The sequence below is a fragment of the Haliaeetus albicilla genome, chromosome 8, assembly GCF_947461875.1.
Source record: "Haliaeetus albicilla chromosome 8, bHalAlb1.1, whole genome shotgun sequence".
NCBI lineage: Eukaryota > Metazoa > Chordata > Aves > Accipitriformes > Accipitridae > Haliaeetus > Haliaeetus albicilla.
In genome coordinates, this window is record NC_091490.1 from 41,180,240 (window position 1) to 41,193,331 (window position 13,092).

At 49.7% G+C, this 13,092-nt stretch overlaps 1 protein-coding gene across 2 annotated transcripts in view; it reads left to right on the plus strand.

Moving 5' to 3' along the window:
• The window catches only part of LOC104324704 (fibrillin-2-like), a 116,227-nt gene that overhangs the window by 79,034 nt on the left and 24,101 nt on the right, over window positions 1–13,092 (plus strand). For both annotated transcript variants that reach the window (XM_069790223.1, XM_069790224.1), the window contains exons 18-28: window positions 1,069–1,194; window positions 1,574–1,699; window positions 2,550–2,669; window positions 3,469–3,606; window positions 3,687–3,737; window positions 5,934–6,059; window positions 6,639–6,866; window positions 7,014–7,139; window positions 7,513–7,641; window positions 12,192–12,317; window positions 12,651–12,776. In XM_069790223.1, coding sequence (XP_069646324.1) covers window positions 1,069–1,194; window positions 1,574–1,699; window positions 2,550–2,669; window positions 3,469–3,606; window positions 3,687–3,737; window positions 5,934–6,059; window positions 6,639–6,866; window positions 7,014–7,139; window positions 7,513–7,641; window positions 12,192–12,317; window positions 12,651–12,776 — 1,422 coding nt within the window. The remainder of the gene's footprint in view (window positions 1–1,068; window positions 1,195–1,573; window positions 1,700–2,549; window positions 2,670–3,468; window positions 3,607–3,686; window positions 3,738–5,933; window positions 6,060–6,638; window positions 6,867–7,013; window positions 7,140–7,512; window positions 7,642–12,191; window positions 12,318–12,650; window positions 12,777–13,092) is intronic.

The following is a 13,092-nucleotide window of genomic DNA, read 5'->3' on the forward strand; positions in this document are numbered from 1 at the left end:
GGAGGCTGTGGAACCCACCACACCTTGCTGCAGAACTGTCCAAAAATCTCTCAGTTTGGGGCAGATATGTCCAAGGCACTCTGCAAGTCTTTCAAGCTGAGGTTTTGACATCCTGCAGAATTTGGCCCCTGTCCCAGGCCCTGCTGTTACCCAAACATAACACTCCTCTCTGTCCCTGCCCCCGCCCCCCCCCCCCCCCCACATTCTCCAGGGCCAGGAACCAGGCAGAGGCCACAGGTCTTCACTTCTCTCTTTCCAGGCTGCCCAACCTGCTTGCAGACAGTTCTTTATATCAGCAATAGGGAAAGGAAATTTACTTTGGCCTGATCAGGACTTCTTCTAGCCTGGCAGCTGTGTGGTCAAGCTCCCAGCTTGGGGACTGTAGCTGGGCTAGGAGATACAGACTGTTTGCCATCGGAAGGGCTTTGCTGTGACCCCCTAGCTATGGACATGACCCTCTGCCAGCCCAGCTGCCCACAGCGTGCTCTCCAATATGTCTGAGTACTCCTTGCCCTGTTCTGCCCCCAGCAACGGTCACCTGTGGTAGGGCTGTGTATGCCCAGGCAGGTTGTCCATCATGCTCTTCCCTTACCCCAGTTGGCCCCAGCATCCTGCTTACACCACCTTATAAACAGCTTCTTCCTCCCACCTTTTCCAGTAGGAGGGATAATTAAATGGTCTGACCTGAGTACCTGGGATAGAGTTACTGTAAGAAGACTCAAGAACGTAACGGAAGGACCTGGGAGCCCTTAATATGGAACCGAGTCTGGGCTTATCTCAACCCCTTACCCAGTTGTCTCCTCCTAAGCTTAGAGCCCTATGCTAGATCAGCTGTGTATCCCCAGGACAAAGATGCTCAGCTCCACAGCACCAGAAGGAGAGGAACAAGGCTCCCCAGGACCTACTAGGTCAAACCAGGAGGGTAGGTAGAACAGGAAGGAGGGATTTCTGCAGAGGCGTGCCCCAGCTGGCTGTTGACACCAAGGAACAACAAAGAATTAGGGGGTGGGAGTTTTCTGTATTTGCATTTGCTGTGGTCCATCTAATTTGACTTCTTTCTCTGTGCAGACATCAATGAATGTGCCCTCAACCCCGACATCTGCCCCAACGGCATGTGCGAGAACCTGCGTGGGAGCTACCGTTGTATCTGCAACCTGGGCTACGAGTCAGATCCCACGGGCAAGAACTGTGTGGGTGAGTTCAGGGCAGCCCGGGCTCAGTGGGGCATAGGGAACTGGGAGCTCAGGGCTGGTGGGGAGAGGCTGGCATGCACTCAGCGTATGAGACTGGGAGCCAGATGCAGACCTCCAGCTGCACAGGAGCCCGAGGCGATACAGCAGCTGATGCCCTCGAGCACTGTCCCCATTCAGGGCTGCCTTGTCCACGTGGAAGAGCACAAGGTGCTATGCGAGAAACCACACATACATGATTTAACATACTTTCCACATTGTATTGCTCTGAGGTCGGTACTGCAGTTCTGTGCCTCTCAGGCTGCCAGAGCTCTGTAGAGCTGGCAGAGTAGAAGAGTGGATGCTGGTGCTGTAGCTCAGAAACCCCATCTCTCTGCCCACAGACGTTGATGAATGCACTGTCAATCGTTTGCTGTGTGACAACGGACTGTGCCGCAACACACCCGGCAGCTACACCTGCACGTGCCCCAAGGGCTTTGTCTTCAGGACGGAGACAGATACCTGTGAAGGTAATGTGACTCTGAAGGCAATGGAGAGCATCTTCATAAGATGCAAAGAGCTATGGCCTGAGGTCCTGCCTGAAAGCAAGCTCAAGGTCTAATGTGTCTTTGGTTCCCTTTTGACTGCAGTGGTTTGAACTGGAGCAGGTCCAGGCTTTGGGTTTGTGGGTTTGGTTTTTTTTCCTAGGGGGAAATTTCACACTTCATTCAAAACGATGGACATCCAAACCCAGAACATCTGGGCTTTTCAGTGGCTGAAAACCAGAACAATTTCCTCTAGGGCCCCAAAATTTTAGCTAAAACCTGACCAAAATTGCAAGTTTGGGGGGTTTGATTGAAAGCTTACAGTTTGGAGTGGGGGAAATTGTTTCCTGACCACAAAGTCCCCAAACATTTGAGAACTGGCACTTTGCACATAAATGTCTATTTAGAGAAAAAAAGTGATTTTCTGTAAAGAAGGTGAAAAATGGCAAATGCTGTGTAGCCTCACATCTGGTTCAGACAGGTACACGAAGGCCATATTCAGCACTGTGGCTGCTCCCATCTTAGCCAGGAGCAGCCCTGAGTGACTGAGTCCATCATTCCCCAGTAGTTGCACCAACCACCCTCAATCCATCCATTCCCTCAATCCTGAAGAAGCTCACTAATTTCATGGTGTCTGCTGTCAGTGCCCATCCCCCTTGAGATGGCGCATACTTGAGTTGTACATGCAGGACTCCTATGGTCTGGACTGGTGATCCTCTGAACAGTTGAAAAACTCCTTTCTTCACGTTCTTTGCTTCTTATCTCCCCCAGTCTCTGGCCCAGAAAACTGGGTCCCACGGCACTCACTACAATGACAGTCCCTTTCTTCCCACAGACATCAATGAGTGCACCTCTAACCCTTGTGTGAACGGTGTCTGCAGGAACAATGCTGGCTCCTTTGCTTGCGAGTGCTCTCCTGGCAGCAAGCTGGACCCCAGTGGCACCATCTGCGTGGGTAAGGATGTGGCCTTCTACAGGCAGCTCTGATATCAGCAGTGCCCATCATCACCCCTTGTTGTTCATCTGAAGCAAGTCCTATGATCCTGCCTTAGGGATGGGGATCTTTTGAGGCCTCCCTCTCTCACCTAGTGTTTCCTTGGTTGTTGGTAAAAATTAACATCTTTCTTGTGCATCCAGGGAGCCTGAAAAGCTGCAACCTCAGGCAGTGCTCTGAGCAGTGTGTCAGACACAGAAATCCCCAACTGTGCTGCAGTAAGACAAAGCACAGAGATGGGGTCCCAGGGGATCCTGCAGGGCATCAGGATGGTGGGTTCTCACTCACCAGATGGGTTTGTAGCGTGCTGACATTAAGGCACATCAAGATGAAGTAGATCCCTTCTCATCAAGACGATGAGAAGGTACCCGCTTCCCACTCCTAGATAGTCAGGGCCTTGCAAGGCTTCACAGGGGCAGCTGGAGAGAAAGGACTGTTTCTACCCAGAAGAGGAGCAGGCTTGGACTAGGAAAAGGGCAGGACACAGAACTGCCACAGTAGCAGTTGTATCAGAGCACAGAAATACTGCTCCACAGCACAGCTGTGAGACAGGGCTCTGGGCACCAGCACAGTTTGTGTCTGTGTTGCAAAGTGCTTGGCCCCACAGCCTAAAAGATAAAGTGATGCCAGAGAGCAATAGTCATGCTGCAGCTCAGGGATAGTTTCTCCTAGCACTTCTCGTGGCAGTCTGGCTTCCATGAAGCTGAGAACCTCCATCAAGGAGCAGCTCTTCACTCACACCTTGGTTTTGCCCCTACAGACAGCATGAAAGGGACATGCTGGCTGAACATCCAGGATGGGCGTTGCGAGGTGAACATCAACGGGGCCACGCTGAAATCGGAGTGCTGTGCTACGCTGGGAGCAGCGTGGGGCAGCCCCTGCGAGCGCTGTGAGATCGGTAAGGCTCTGCTTGGCACAGAGATCAGGAAGGCAGGAGGCAGCCCATTTCTTTGCTGACATTCCTCTGTTTTCTTGCAGATACTGCCTGTCCCCGGGGATATGCTAGGATGAAGGGGGTCACGTGTGAAGGTAAAGTGCTGCAGAACACAGAAGGCTTTTTTTTATTGGGAACGTGGTCATTGTTTATTTGTTGCTATCCTGCATCTTTGATTCTGGTGGGGGATCTACACTTTCTGGCCCTTTGTTGGACTCTCTCCAGTATGTCCATCTGTCTCTCGTACTGAGGACCCCAGAACTGGACACAGTACTCCAGTTGTGGCCTCATCAGTGCTGAGTAGAGGGGAAGGATCACCTCCCTCAACCTGCTGGCAACACTCTTGTCACAACCTGGGCTGGACAGACCAGGGAGTCGTGTTGAGTTTGAAATTCCCTCGGGCTAAATTAAGGTGAAACAACACCGAACAATCAGTTAAATATTTTATTCATGACAGAAGCAAACCGAACGTGGGAGGCATAACAGTAGATGGTGGGGTTTGTCACAACAGGAACTGGCATGAGACTACCTCCGTAAACTGTGTAATCCGTGGTAACCATATACATCAATTCAGGGAAGAAGGAGATCTCTCCTGTTGAGTCATGAGGTTCAGAGCAGACCCCCTTGCTTTCTAGACTCCTTCTCAGAGAGGAGCCAAGGGGCAGCTGGATCCACTCTTATACCCAGACTTGGTCAGTGGTTTTATGTCTTAAAGGGATGAGGTGTAGGGATTATGGATAAGGAAAAGGAAAGAGAGAATAAGACAGAGAGAGAAAAAGGAAGAGAGAAAGATTTCATCGGTCCTGCATCCAGCATTGGTCCAGTCAGCTGAGGGATCCCGTTCCGGTGGGCTTGCGCACATGGGGCTTCAGTTTGTGTCTTTTTATCATGTTTGCCCCTCCTTTGGGCAGGCACTCAAACTCATTAGGCTAATTAGGTGTCATGATCAGTTGGTGAGCCTTTGGGCTTGGGAGTCATTTGGTGAGTGACTTCCCCGTTCCTGCAGATGGGCTCTTTGGCCATGCCTGGTGACCTGTCCTGCTCAGCATATCAGAACAGCACATCAGAACAGGGAGCTGTGCACCCTCCGGCACACGCTCCCAGTCCTGTTACTGATGGGTGCTGATCAGCTTCTTTTCACCTGGGGTTCCTTTCTAGGCAGGTTTCCTTGTTATGCACAGTTCGTAGTTAAGCAGAACTTGCCCCACCACAATGTTTGAGACATTAACTCTTTCAGTCTCTCACAAACTCCTAATGCAGCCCAGGATACCATTAGCCTTCTTTGCAGCAAAGGCACATTGCTGCCTCATATTCAACTTGGTGTTTATCAGGACCCCCAGGTCCTTTTCTGCCAAGCTGCTTTCCAGCTGGGTGACCTCCAGCATATAGTGATGCATGGGATTGATCCTCCCCAGGTGCAGGACCTTACACTTCTCCTTGTTGAACTGCGTGATGTTCCTGGCAGCCCATTTCTCCAGCCTACTAAGGTCCCTCTGGATGGCAGCATGACCTTCTGGTGTATCGGCCACTCCTCCCAGTTTTGTATCATCAGCAAATTTGCTGAGGATACACTTTACCCCATCATCCCGATAACTAATGAAGATGTTAAACAGGATCAGACGCAATATTGACCCCTGGGGTATGCTGCTAGTTGGTGGCCTCCAACTAGACTTTGTGCCACTGAACACAACTCTCTGGGCCCAGCCATTTAGCCAATTTTCAGTCTACCCATTGTCTGCTCAACCAGCGTGTACATCAACAGCTTGTCTGTGAGGATCTTATGGGAGACAGTGCCAAAGGCCTTACTGAAAGCTAAGTAGACAATATCCACCACTCTTCCCTCGCCTACCAGGCCAGTCATTTCATCACAGAATTTTATCAAGCTCATCAATCATGACTTCCCCTTGGTCAATCCACGCTGACTACTGCTGATGATTTTCTTGTCATTCAGTGTGCCTGGAAATGGGTTTTCAGGTTTAGCTGCTCCATCAGCAGTACTCATGTTTGTGAGTCCTGGTGCCACTCTGTCAGTGCTGTGCCAACTATGGATGTGTGCAACAGGACCACCCTGTCTGTCTCTGACAAGGCTTGGTAATGCAGCCTCCTTGCAGAAATGTCTGGGCATGGCTGTGGCTGCGCATGGAGCATGTGGTTTTCCTTGTGACAGGTTGCCAGTTTTAGTCTGGCGGGCAGCTCTGGGCTCCTTCCGCCTCCTCCAGGAGCTCCTCAAGGCCATACTGGGCTTGGCCACGTGCCACTCTCATGCCTGGCTCTTGCTTTTGTGCCAACAGATGTGAACGAGTGCGAGGTCTTCCCTGGCGTCTGCCCAAACGGACGCTGTGTGAACACGGCTGGCTCCTTCCGGTGCGAGTGTCCAGAAGGACTGACCCTTGACGGCACTGCTAGGACATGTGTGGGTAAGGACACCTCATCTCATCCAGATCCTGGCTTCTGTTCAGAGGTCCCACCACCCCCTACCCTACATGCAGCAGTCTTGGGAATTGAGTGATGGCATGTCATACCTCATAAGGGCTGCCAAACCCATCAGCCTCACCAAGGCAAGGCTGCCATAACTTCATGTCCCCAAGTCCAGCCAATAATGCAATCGTTCTCCTCGGGTGGACTTCAGGGGTAGCCAAATAGGTAACGTAACTGGTTAATGACACAGCCCAGCAGTCCTGCTGCTTTCTGGGCCCACAGTGGCAAACCTGTGCCCATCATAGGGCCATCTGCACTACTAACTACACCATGGAAGGTTCATTCTCTGGCCCTGTTGCCAACAGTCACAGGCTGGCTGTGTCCGTACTATTACATCTCTCATAGCATCCCCAAAAAAGTGACCTCATCCAAATGGCCCATACCTGGGTATTGTTTGGAGGATGCCTCAGCCAAAGTTGTTCCAGGAATCTCGATAACTATGTCACAGAAAATGATATCTCTGGTTTTACCAGAGGTTAGGTGCTGAAGACAAGGGCTCAGCTCTGTTCTCTCACCAGATGTGCGTGTGGAACAGTGCTACATGAAGTGGGATGAAGATGAGTGCACGGAGCCTCTGCCGGGCAAGTACCGGATCGACATGTGCTGCTGTTCTGTGGGCTCAGCCTGGGGCATCGATTGTGAAGAATGTCCCAAGATTGGCTCCAGCGAGTACAAGGCCATCTGCCCGAGGGGACCTGGCTTTGCCAACCGAGGAGATGTGCTTTCAGGAAGGCCCTTCTACAAAGGTGAGAAGAAAGAGGGGAGCTGCTGATCGTGGGCTGTGCTCAGCCCATCTCAGCTACAGGCCAAGGAACATGCTGCCTGCCCTGGGACCCTAGGTTCATTGCAGACATCCCCTCCCTGAAACACTGCTGTTCTGCCTTCACCCACAGATGTAAATGAATGTAAGGTCTTCTCTGGCCTCTGCACTCATGGGACCTGCCGAAACACCATTGGCAGCTTCAGGTGTCTCTGTGGCAATGGCTTTGCTTTGGATGCTGAGGAAAGGAACTGCACAGGTAAGGGAAGAGTAGTCCCCCCTCCAGATCTCTCTTGCCTATCTTGCTGCCTTGCCTGCTTTGTGGGGTGTTTAGCATGATGGTGGTACCCAGAGGAGTCATGGCAGTTATCTTGGGGACATGCTGAGAAGCCAAGGGCAGGACCATGAGCAGAAGAAGCTCCTCCTGCTCGTGGGATGAAGGATCAGTCCTGTACCAGAGAGAAAGCTTAACTGCTGTCTCTCCCTTCAGGAAAAGGAGTTCCTTGGTCTGCTGGGTCAGACTTGCCAGTCCTTGTTCGTTGAATTTGATGTGCAGTACAGGCAGCCCAGTGCCAGCTGTAGTGGTGCTTGTAGTCTGTCCTGCCCCCACTAGCTGGTCTTCATCCCCACAGACATCGATGAGTGCCGCATCTCACCAGACCTGTGTGGCCATGGCACCTGTGTCAACACACCGGGCAGCTTCGAGTGTGAGTGCTTCGAAGGCTACGAGAGTGGCTTCATGATGATGAAGAACTGCATGGGTAAGGACTTTTCTCCGGGGCCGGGCAGCACCCTGACTCTGGTGACAGGGAAGAAAGTAGCTGGTGCCAGATCTGACAGAGGGCTTTGTGCCAAGCTGCTCTCTGTGCATCTGGCTGTCCGGCTACCTGTCTGTCTGGCTCTCTGCTCCCTGGTGTCAAGCGAAATCTCTTCATTGCCCTCTGGGGGAGTTGTGGGAGTCCCTGTGCTGCAGAGAGCCCTGGCAGCCTCTGCTCTCCCCAGGGTAGTGGGTCTTCTGCCTTGCTTTGATTGCAAAGGCAGAACTGGGCTGAAGGGCAGCATGTGTAGAGAGAGGAATGCTGTGCGTGTAGCTGAGACCGCCATAGATGTAACCCTGGGAGGACAGCAAAACATGTGCAAAGTGAAGTCAAGGGGTTTATGAGACACAGCACAGGCTCTCTAAGCTGGAGGACATAAAGGGAGAGGCCATGTACCCAGCAAGGCTTGGCTTGAGCCCCAGACCCCTCCAGAGAAGGAGGGCAAAAAGACAGAGCTGTAGCCTCTGCCTCCTGCGTGGATCTTGCGCCTTACATGGGCCAATAGTCCATCGGTGACAGGCCCCATGCTGTCTCTGCTAGCAGTGCCCCAGGACTCTGCACCATGCAGAGCAAGGACAGACTGTCAAAATGTTGCCAGACTTGGGGCCAAAAGTGGGAGCCTTCCCTCAGAGACCTCTATTTCTGAGGACCTCCTGGACCAGAGGCCAGCACCTAGGCTGGTGGTGTCCCATGAGCTGGGGAAGGAGACTGGCAGCCCAGGCCAGCATCAGGGAGGACTCTGGGTATAGTGCCAGGCCCAGGCGAGCATCCTGGGCTCTTCCTGCTGTGGAAGGATGGCAGGACCATCGTTGGTCCTGCCCTGCCACCTCCTGGTCAGGGTTACCTCAGCTGTGGGAGCCCACAGGGCAGCCCACACTGGGAGCCCATGGGGCCACCTACCACTTTTTCTCAAGTTCTTTCCCATCCCTTTCCTGCTTGCTATATGCAAAGGACATTTTCCTGCAGTTGCAGTGCAATGTTGCCTTCCTTTTTTACATAAGGCTAAAGCCTCATATTTCCTTTTTCATCTTGTACTCATTCATGTACTTGTACAATGTTCATTCTCCTTCATTTTGTACTCTTCCTTCACTTGGACTTTCCCTTGCACCAAACCTTGGCCACTAACCTTTCCTCTTGTTTCAGCCACCAGCAGCTGGAGCTTGAGCCTGGCATTGCCACGGAGCTGGGACAGGATCCATGACTGGTGTTTTCATTCCTGCTATATAGGGAGACGGCAACCTTTATACTGGGGATTGGCTAGTACACAGTGGAGCTCTGCCAGGCCGGCAGCTTGAACTCGATGGCTGTGAGCTCCAATTCTCATACACACTTGGCTGTTTCCTTTGTGTGACGTCTGATCTCCTACTTCTTTCAGCCTTGTCTTACCCATCTATTATTTATTCTGCCACTGATTATTTACATATCCACAATCTAAATGTACACCCATCTCCAGACATTATTAATAGCATATGTTCAACCCTTACATTAAACCATGTATTTTCAAACACCATTGAAGAATGTTTCTCAACTTGCAGATCTTTTTGTGTGGTACCCTATCCATGCCACCACAGTTATCTTCTTTCCTTGGCTCATCTACCTGCCCTAAATGATGTCTCACATTCCACATCAGTCATTTTAATCCAATTACATGTAGCTTGGTCCCTTTTCTAGGTAAGATATGTTCCTTGCAAGTAGCTGTCAGTTATATCATCATTAGACCACTGCTGAGATTAGTAGACCTATTATTTCCACTCCTATATTAGGAGACATATTAAGCTTTGGTCTTTATAGCACTGCTTGGCCTCCTGCTGTCATTGCACATCCTACAGCCATGTGCCATTAAATCAAATGCCTCTGCTGGCATGAGAACATGGAGATATACCTTGCTCAGCAAGAGGTTCACCATTTGATAGCTTGTGTCTCTTCTAGCTCTGAATCTTGCTGATTCATCCAATTTTGGGGGGGCTTAATCTTTTCTAAAATGACTCTCAACTTGGTCTCACTTTTATGTGACACCTAATCAACTGTTGCTGTTTCTGCACCTTTCCTTGGGATCTGCAGCAATTTCATACCAGCCTCAACCATTAATCAGGCCCCTGTCCAGCACAGACCAAGTCCTTCATGAGAAGGTCTGGTAGACCATCGGCATTCTTCTACCCCACCCTATTTCCAGTTATAATTGTTAAGGGCTCCCTTTCACCTGCCCATTTAATCGTCCTTTATCCTCAGATAATTCTTTACAGCTCCTCCCATCTGGCCAATGCTTGTTTTTATTCTGTCAGTTTCTCATCTGTTTTCAATTTAATAATTCTTGTTTGTAGCTTAAAAAATCCCATCAATGACCTCAGTACCTCAGTTCGTCTCCAACAAGTCAGCCAGACTGTTGCTGTCCTCTAATTCCTGGCATACCGTGTTCCTCTTCTTGTCTGTCTAGCCAGACTAACTTGTCTGACTGACCTAGCCTTAATATTCTGCTCTTTCTGCTTTGGCTTGGACTTTCAAACCACTTCAATCTGTGGCATGATTCAATACCATTTATTTATTTTTCGTATTTGATTCTCTGGATTCTTTAAAGTATATCACCGCCCTGCCACTGGAATGGTTTTCTGTCTTTTCCATACAATTTGTAGCATGAGTTACCACAGCTCACACTGATCACCTTCCTCCTTCTCCTCCTCCATTTCTGAGATACCAAGAATGTCACAGTCCCCACTATGGCCTGTTGACTTCTTGTAGTAATGAGATTTCTGCTATCTTTATATAAGAATGTTGTGTTTCATTGTTTTTTTTTTTTTTTTTTTTTTATGCTATTATCTGCACAATTCCACCTTATCCTTTTTTCTAGCTGACAGGGGATTGAGTCATTTCACCCCAAAGGGTGTTGTGACACTACAGCATTTCCCGTGGTCAAGGATTAACTTCTTCCCATCTGTGTTTGGCAAAAGAACTTGGCTTCAGCCTCATGAGGGAGGAATTCTTGCCAGCCCCTGGCAGTAGACAACATCAGCACTGAACCTGCATCCTGCAATTCATTAGGAACAGTCTCCCACCATGGAGAACCAGAGGCATGGGTCCTGTAGGACTGTTTGATAGGGGCCCGTCACCCCATTGTCAGATGTATTCCAGGCCACTTTAGCTGTAGATAAGCTGAAAATCTCATCAGAGTGTTTTATTCAAGTAAGGTGAAAGATTCCATTCTTAATTACAAGGTTGGGATCAGTAAAAGAAACATATGAGAAGAAATGGGTTCTTTAAATGTATCTGATATCACTCTCTTTGTCTGCTGTCACTAAGGCGTTCTTGGGGGCATTTTTTTAGCTCCCTTAGTTCATTTATGTTACACCCAATGGCTTTGTATTCTGAATGCACATTTCTCAGAGTACAACTGTGGACAGATGAATGCTCTGAGCAGTTCCAGGGAGGCTTCCCCTTTTTTGCTCTCTTGTTGTCAGTGCAGGACATCTTGAGTCAATTGTAGGGGCATGCAAGAATGCAAAATCTTTTGAATCTATTCTGGGACCAAAATAGAAAACCTCATTCTCAGACTCCTGTTTCCAAAGTTAGAGGATCACATTCAACCAGCACTTGCCCTTCCAAAGAGCATAACTTGCACTGTGAAACACCACAAGTATTACAAAGACTGTTACCCTGTACAATATCAGAGTAGATCACAAAGAGCTTTCTCCAGAGGCCATGGATAATGAAACGATAACAAGGCTTCCCAGTTTTGATGCTTGCCATGCTTCATCTCCTCCGTCTGTTGGTTTTTGTTTCCAACCATCACCAGTACACCATTCCTGTAGTTTCTCTTGTTTGGGTTTTTTAGTCTGGAATTTATAAACTTTTCTATCACTTCTTTTTTTCTTTTTCCATTTTTAATGCCAGCAGCCTGGTTTCATCTTTGGCTAGATCACATCTCTCTCACACCAGTTTAATCTATTTCGGGATTCTCTCCAGTTCCTAGTAAATTCAATCCCTTTGTCCATATGTGATTTTTTTCAGAAATGTACAGACTATTTCCTAGCCCTGTGTGCGATACTGTAACTACTCTGAAGGCTGTTACCAAGAAAGCCTGTCTGTTTGTCTTCTATCAAACAAACTACACGTCTTCCAACGAGCTCTCCCTCTGCTGATGGGACTTGTGAAAATGTACTAAGATGGGTGGGGTGTGAGCTAGGAACTATCCTTCTAGACCTTGCTGGCTAATCTGCACAAAGCTAATCACTTCTTTCCTCCTGATGTTACACTTTACGTTCTACTGACCTCAAGGCAAGAATTGCGATTTCCCAAAATGCGTACTTCAACCATAAATCCACTGGACTCGCCCAAGCCCTGGATTTGCTGCCCTGTCAATTTTGTGAAGTCCTCTGTTTTGGGATATATCCTGGTGATGGGACTGTGGTGCATGGCACCAGCACCACCCCATTATCCCCGTTGTCTGGAAAATCCAACCAAAGGGGACAATCCACCACATTTCATGTCATTCTCTGCAGATATCAATGAGTGTGAGCGGGACCCACTGCTCTGCCGAGGTGGGATCTGCATGAACACAGATGGCAGCTTTGAATGCATCTGCCCACCTGGACATGAGCTGACTTCTGAAGGGAACACTTGCATAGGTGAGATGATGGAAAGCTATGTTATGACCAGAGCCTGTTCAAGGGTAATGATACAGGGAGACTTGGATCTCATGCTGGGCACATGAATCTCTCCTTCCAATCGCATGTGTGGGTAGAACACACTCATCCAGGAAGGACTGAGGTCACACCCAGGGTTTCATTGCATCTATGATGTCTGTTTTCTACCTGCTGTTCACTGAGGACTGACCAATGGGGCAATGACAGATTCAATTGGGAGATGGCAGTAGGTGGGGGTACCCAGGAATGCATACCAAATGATGCACAACATGGTGTCAACACGGCTGGCTGCTCAAACTGTTCTTCCCACTGCAGATATCAACGAATGCTCCCTTAGTGACAACCTGTGTCGCAACGGACGCTGCGTCAACGTCATTGGTACCTACCAGTGCGCCTGTGATTCGGGCTTCCAGGCCACACTGGACAGGCAGGGCTGTGTCGGTGAGTGCTCCCCATTGCCAAATAGCCATGCCAAGACCCCAGTACACATCCAGAACCCTCCTGGCCTCACACCTCTTATAATGCTCAGTGCGGTGTCTGTGGGTAAGGCAAGGGGGGAACCTCCTGGTTGAGCTACAGCCAGATTGGCACTACTGGTAAGGGGCTGTCATCAGCTGTGAAACTACTGTGAACTGCAAGTGGTTGGCAGAGAAGGCAAGAGGTGCTTTCTTCTACCTGGGGGAGCTTTGTTTCCTCTTCAGCACCCCTCCCACCCTGTCTCTGTGTACTGGCACTGTGTCTGAGCAGCAATGCTGCA